General features: G+C 23.2%; 1 protein-coding gene across 2 annotated transcripts; it reads right to left on the bottom strand.

The window, feature by feature from the left end:
- Positions 1-4,080: 4,080 nt before the first annotated feature.
- On the bottom strand, positions 4,081-7,391 carry LOC127284689 (uncharacterized). 2 transcript variants are annotated; one of them, XM_051310281.1, is made up of 3 exons: positions 7,198-7,391; positions 4,693-5,160; positions 4,081-4,302 (listed from the first exon to the last, which is right to left on the bottom strand). In XM_051310281.1, exons 1-3 carry the CDS (start codon positions 7,217-7,219, stop codon positions 4,202-4,204), a joined length of 591 nt encoding a protein of 196 aa, XP_051166238.1. In that variant the 5' UTR covers positions 7,220-7,391; the 3' UTR covers positions 4,081-4,201. The 2 variants fall into 2 exon arrangements, with proteins under 2 accessions (XP_051166238.1, XP_051166239.1); XM_051310282.1 differs by lacking the exon at positions 7,198-7,391 and adding an exon at positions 6,862-7,158.
- Between the last annotated feature and the right edge of the window lie 234 nt (positions 7,392-7,625).

Below are 7,625 nucleotides of genomic sequence, written 5' to 3'. Positions count from 1 at the left end.
AAAAAATGTTGATTTCAATTTTGAAAATTATCCCGAGTTAGAATGTCCGTTGCATCATATCAGTTGAGGGATCGATATTGAGTAAATGATGTATGTCACTTGTACCCTAGGATATGTCCAACATGTCGAGCCAATATTACGAATTCTCACGATTGCTGCACAGGAACTATTAAATTATTTAATATATATCTCGGAGTTTTGACCTTCCTCTCACTCGGAACTATTGATTGATTTGTTAATTATTTGCCTTCTATACTCAACATCATCACAATGGTGAAATTGTTCTATTTTTATTTTAACAATTTTGAGGAGCTTTCTTCAACACTTTTTTTTTATTTTTAATAAAAAATTAAGGTTTTTTTTTAAATTTGGAATTGGATATTAACAAAATGAAAAGAATGAATCTTCTTTTTTTACTTTTAATAAAGATTTAAAAAGGTTTTTATTTTTAATTTGGAATTGGACATTATAACTAAATAAAAAGAAAATAAATCTTTTTTTATTTTTAATAAAGAGACTTAAAATTTATTTTTTATTTAATTTGAAATTGGACATTAACTAAAATGGAAAGAAAATAAATCTGTTTTTTATTTTTAATAAAGATTTAAAAAGGTTTTTATTTTTAGTTTAATTTGAAATTGGAAATTAACTAAATGAAAAGAAAATAAATTAAAAACAAATTTATAATAATATTATAAATTAACAACTTAAATTATCAATATTAGAATTGTTCTCAAAAACTTATTTCGAGAATTTTATAATATATTCATTTTTGTAGCCATCTAACTATGAAATATTTAATATTTAGATTTATAAATAAAATTTTCTTTTTGTTTCAGGTAAGAGACATGATTCATTAATTAGAAGAAAATAATTAATATCTAACTTGAAAAGGAGAAATGAGTCAAGGTAATTTTTAATTACATATTATTTTTACCTAAATGATTGATTTTTAAATTTCTTTTTTATTTTGGGAAAGTAAAATCGAAAATTTTTTTTATTTTTATTTTCAAAAGTAAAATTATATGCCACTTTCTAAAAAAAAGAATGAATATATGAAAAATCGTGTACAAGAGCTTCATCATCGATTCTCATTTTTGGCGAGAATGAGATAACTTCTATTTTTCTCTCGCGTCGATCACCATTTTTAAAAGTGGCTCTCTTCAGACTTGGTATAATCGTGGTCCCAACAATGGTGTTATCCTCATGCATAAATACAACGTTACAATAAATAGAGTCCAGAGTGTAATATATATATATATATATATATATCTATATATGAAAAAATAGAAGGGAAAAAGAAAGAGAGAATACAATTGGAAGAGGGTATAGAGTAAGGTTTTCAAAAGCCGTCAATAACCAAAGAATCAGAAACCAATATATAAGTTCTATATATATATATATATATATATATAGGTATGAATGATGTATCGAAAGGCAAACCATCTACACCGTCATTGCTACTGACAGTAAAATCTTTCCTAGAATATTGTGATATAACGTTTCAATACATTTTTGAATAAACATTTTTCACAAATAAAAAGGATATATAATATTTTTACGATTGCCAGTTTTGCGCCATGACAAAATAAGTGCAGTGTAAATTTACTCACTCGGGGAAAAATATTTCTAAATATATAAAATAATTATTTTTAATTTTAAGAATATTTTTTCTTAATCTTTGAATAATTAACAATTAAATGCTTTCTAAACAATATAATAATAATAAAAATAATAATAGTAAAAATAGTAAAAATAATAAAAATAATAATAGTACAAATAGTAAAAATAATAAAAATAATAATAGTACAAATAGTAAAAATAATAAAAATAATAATAGTACAAATAGTAAAAATAATAAAAATAATAATAATATAAAAATAATTTCACGAATAAAATTATTCTTTTGATTAAAATAATAATTGATCTGTCGCGACAGGAGCAATTTGCAAACAATACATCGACCTAACTTGCTTTTTATTTACTTCTAGTTAAAGAGAGAAAGAGCAAGAGGATGGACTTAATATTAATGACCCAGTATGCAAATTACTTTTTCTTTATACCACTGTAGTTAAAAAAAATTAATATAATTGTTTGTCATGACTGGTAATTTTTAAAATTGAAAATTATTACTTATAACCAGCAATTATTGGGGAAAAAAAAGAAGTAAGAGTGGATAATTGTATATTCGAGTTAAAACACGATTATTCTTTATATTTTTCATTAAAAGTAAATTATTACAAAATAATAAACATATTTATGATATGATAAAGAGTTAATTACATTAATTGGCATCACTTATAATTATTATATATATACAAAGTAAAAAAAATTAATAAATAATTCAAAAATATAAACACAATAAAAACTTGAAATTCATTTTCATATTAATGTTTAATTTTGTTTGTACAAATTTTTTTTTTAATTATATCGTACTACATAACTTGTTCAAATAATTTATTTTTTACTTTTTTATATTCTACAAATAATTTTTATATTTTATGTATTTATTTAATTGAAATATATATTTCAATGTTTTTGAGAAAATTTTTGATTAATAACTAAATTATTGAAAATTTTTGAAATTATAAAAATCAAGTATTAGTGACTTCAATATTTGCCAATAAAAAAAAAAAAAAAAATTTCCCCTGATAAAATCCATTTTATGGAGATGTTCTAAATAACTATAGTTACGTGTATTTAGTACAAACTGAAATAAATTAAGCTGCAGCCGATGATTTTAATGGCATGCAGTTTGCCGCCGGCAGTGCTTGTACGTGATTTGAATTAAATACTCTCTGGCAGTGTTTAATGTTTATGCAATCAGAAAACAACATACCAGTTTGTTTCTTTTTCAAAAATTTTCGTTTATCAGATTCTTCTATATATATATACAATAATATGTATATGGGGGATGATCATTATGTTCTGGACCCGTAGTAAAGAGGAAATTTTTTTTTTCCTACTCTGAATAAAAGAATTATTTGAACAAGTTTTTGTTTAACGAAAATTTTATATTAAACATAAAATTAAAAAAAGAAAAATTAAAAGAAAAAAAAAAGAAAAAGAAAAATAAAAATAAAAAAAAATAAATAAAAAGAAATAAAATAAAATTGTATAACTAAAAATTGCAATATTAAATAAAAACGTCATGAAATTAATAAAAACATTCTTCTATAATTGCTGATAAAGAAGTATTTTCTTGGTTCAATGCCAGTGACTTTTTTTTTAAATCACTTCAATGTATTGCTCTATAAAAGAATTAAACATTAATCATAACTATGTTTATTATTGTGTCTATATTATTAGGTTATCTTTTGTATATTCTCTGCATTTTTTGTAATAATTATTATAATATTTTTATAATATTATTATACCATTGTTATAATATTCTTATACTATGATTATAGAATTATTATAAAATTATTATAAAATTATTATAAAATTATTATAATAATTATAATACCTATATAATAATTTTATTATTTATATTTATTAATTATTTTTTTACTATTTTGTTATAATTTATAAATTTTAATTATCGTGAGAAAAATTTCAAACGCAAAAAAAAAAAATAAATAAATAAAAGATGAATTTAGATCGGGTTACGAATTAAAATTAGAGACAGAAAGACCGAGTGTTATGTTGGATAGACCGCAGAGTGTGGACCCTATTAGTTATCTCTTAGTTGGGGATACAAAAGCTGTCCTGGTGTCTCAGCTAGTAATTTCCCTGGTGGCAAAATCTGGTATAACCACAAGGACGGCTAACACTTAGGAATAGTATATAAACAACCACTGTTCACGTTTCGCTAATTTTACTTCAAATCCTTCATTAATGCTTCACCGCGAAAATTATTTTATTTTATTAGATCAATAGAACTGCCTCGTTCAGTTTCTTTTTTTTTCTTCTCTCCTTTTCTCTCTTTTGATGTGAAATTATTTTCTACTAGAAACAAAATCCACCCATTTTTAAAAAATATACGTTTAAAAAAAATGTGTGAGAGCAAAAATATTTTTTCGGCAAAAAAAAAAATAATTTTCTTCGGAGTTAAAAAAATAATAGAAATGACAAAGAAACTAATTTCTTTTTTTTTTCATTTATCTGATAAATAGAGTACAAAAATCCATTATTGAGTAATAATAATTATAATAATGATACAAAGACTTACTATTAGTACAAATTGTTATTAGAAAGTGTTTTAGCTGCGCGAAAAACTTCTCTCCACAACGAAACGAACAATTAACGAAAGTACCATTAATGATAAAACGACGATCACTGCTATCAGAATTGTTCCGTATCCTGAAAAAAAAAATTAATTATATTGAAAGAAATTTTATTTTAAATTTTAGTAAAAATATTTAAATCTTATTAAGAAAAATTTAATTTTTGAAATCTAACGAATGTGTAAAATAATATTCCAATTTTTCAAAATTTCACAAATTGTTGGAAACAAGTTACGTTTATGTGATAAATTTTCCGCGAATGTTATTTATAAACTATTTTTTTTTTTTTTTGTGTATGTTGACTCGAGTCAAGTATCACGTTGCGATGGAATTTTTTTTGTTTCTCTATTTACGTAAATCAAAACGTTTTTTTTTTTTATTCCCAAGAATAATTATGCAAATATTATTTTATTAATATCTAAATTGACTCATGATATTAATATAAATGTCATATATATATACTCACTGCGAGGTAAATTTGTCATTTTTACTATTCCTAAATTATCTGGTGAGGGAAAATTTGTTTTTGACGTCACAAATGTATCTAATGAACGTGGTCTAGTACAATCGGGACACGTTTCATTATTTATTGAGGTGACATTTTGTTGAAATTGTTCTAAAGTTATTGTATTATTTCTTACATTTGAATTGTCTATTGTTGAAAATTTATAATACCAAGCGGCATGATTTTGTGGAATTAATGCCGAATAAGGCGGTGGATTGTCATCATCGACAATTGTTAAACATACTTGTTTATCGATTCTTAATTTTCCATTATTTGGATAATTTTCATTTTCACATTCTTCACAATTATTTGTTATGGTTAGTCTCGAGTGTTCTTCAATGTCTTCATTTGTACTTGAAGTATTACCATCAGTCATTGGAAATTCCAAAACTTCCGCAGAATGCTGATCGTCTGTTAGTCTTGACATCACTGAAAATTTCGAATTTTTTTTTCTTTAATAAATAATTTATAAATTAAATAATTATATTTGTTGTTAATAGTAATTATTTTTTAATATATATTTTTTATTATTTTTTTTATTTATTTTAATTATTATTATAATTATTAATATAATAATAATAATAATTATTATTATTATTATTATTATTATTATTATTATTATTGTTATTGTTATTTATTATTATTATTATTATTATTATTATTATTTTTATTGGATTAAAATTTATTTTTTAAATTAATCTCAAATGGATATTTTAGAAGCAGAGTAAGGAATTTCATTAACCGGAACTTGAAAACTAATTAGGGAAATAATTGTTAGTTTTATAATTATTTGGCTAATTAGAAAAATTATTCCAATTTGTGAATCCGAATTCGCAATTTTTCGAAATTCAAATTAAATTAAATTCGAATTAATTTAAATTTCTGCTTATTTGAATGTTTAGCAGAGTTTTTATTTAACTAAATTCATACTTCAATTTCAATTTCAATTTCATTTATTAACGGGACATGCCCGTTAATAAATGAATGCCCCATCCCCCATACTTAAAATTTTTATTTACTACAGTGAAAAAGAAATTTATTTGATTCAATTATTTGGTCACTAGACTATTAGCAAATAAATATTTATTTGTATCAAATAATTTTTATATTTGAATCAAATAATTTTTTTTTAAACCTAATAATTTTTATTTTTTTTTAATAAACTATTAAAATTTAGTTGTCTCAAAAATTATTTTGTGCAAGGAAATATTTTGTAATTATTTGAATCAAATAAATTTTTTTTTGCAGTGTAGAATTCATATCTAATGAAACTTTTATACTTGAGTTTTCACTTAGCAGAATTTTTATTTAGCAGGATTTAAATTTTCTTTTTACGAATGTTTTTTTAATATTTAACAGAATTTTTATTTAGCCAAATTTTTCAATGTAAGAATTTCTATTTTACCGAATTTATCATTTGTCGGAATAAACAGCCATTTAAAACATTGCATATTTAAATTGGCAAAAAAATTACAAATGCAATTAGAATTTATTCTAAATGTAAATTTTGTTAACTAATTAATAATAATTTTATTTTATTCTTGTTAATAACAATTCGTTCAGATAAAAATAGTGGCTTAATGAAAAATTCGGCTAAATAAAAATTCGTTAAGATAAAAATAGTTGTTCTTAATGAAAAATTCGGCTAAATAAAAATTCGTTCAGATAAAAATAATGGCTTAATGAAAAATTCGTTCAAATAAAAATTCGTTAAGATAATAATAGTTGGTCTTAATGAAAAATTCGGCTAAATAAAAATTCGTTCAGATAAAAATAGTAGCTTAATGAAAAATTGGGCTAAATAAAAATTAGTTAAGATAAAAATAGTTGCTCTTAATGAAAAATTCGGCTAAATAAAAATTCGTTCAGATAATAATAGTGGCTTAATGAAAAATTCGGCTAAATAAAAGTTGTGTCAAATGGAAATTCGGTTTTAAAAAAAATCTTATTAATTCTTAATATTGAAAATTTTGTTCAACTATAAAAATCACAATAAATTCAATTAAAACGAAATTTAGCTAAATCTTCGGCTAAATAAAAATTCCAATTTGTTTCACTGAAATTAATGAGTTGTTAATTAATTTGAACATTTTTTTTTAAACTCCACAATATGATATAAAAATTCTTAACCGCAAATAAAAATGCGTTCTAATCTTTTTTTTTCACACAACTGCAAATTGAGACGATATAATCACGTCACACATTTAACCACTGATTAAACATAGTTATTTGCACAATTATATTGGCTTTGAAGATGAGGTTCAATCACTTTCCCGCGTTTACGAAGGTCAATGACGCGAATCAAGGTCAGATTTTTGTGCACTTTTTTTTTCTTTATTATAATATTCTTTTTTTTATATATATTAATACAAATATCACACAATTAAAAGGAAATAAAAAAAAATTTCGTTTCATTTAAAAGGCAGTCAAACTTGATAATCCTGTTGTGTTGATTTTGTTATATACCTCTTTCCGCTTGATTCGACATGTTCCCATGCGTATGTACGCCAGATGACGGCAAACTGTCGCGAATTATGCGTCTTGTTCGTGACCTGACTAGCGACCGGTTAACTCTCGCCTCTATAAACACCGAGGACGTCCAAGCTACCAATGATAAGATGCGCAGTTGTGATTCGACGAAAAAGTAAACATCTTCTTCTTCTTCTACTTCTTCGTTTTGAAGAAAGATCGCCACCAACTTGAATGGGAAGAGAGAAGAAAAAAAAATATTAATGATGATGCACCAATCGTTGATCTTGAATCGCTTGTCACGTGACTGCAAAATGCGTACATAATAAAATATTTATTTTTGTATATATGTGTATTTTAATAATATTCTGACAAGTTTGGAATGTATTTATTATATACTTGAAATGCTACAAATATAGCCGCAT

The sequence above is a fragment of the Leptopilina boulardi genome, unplaced genomic scaffold, assembly GCF_019393585.1.
Source record: "Leptopilina boulardi isolate dan_hultmark-lab unplaced genomic scaffold, ZJU_Lbou_2.1 LbouV2_325, whole genome shotgun sequence".
Taxonomy (NCBI): Eukaryota; Metazoa; Arthropoda; class Insecta; order Hymenoptera; family Figitidae; genus Leptopilina; species Leptopilina boulardi.
The sequence above is the reverse complement of the archived record's forward strand: the minus strand, read 5'-3'. Positions and strand labels throughout refer to the sequence as shown.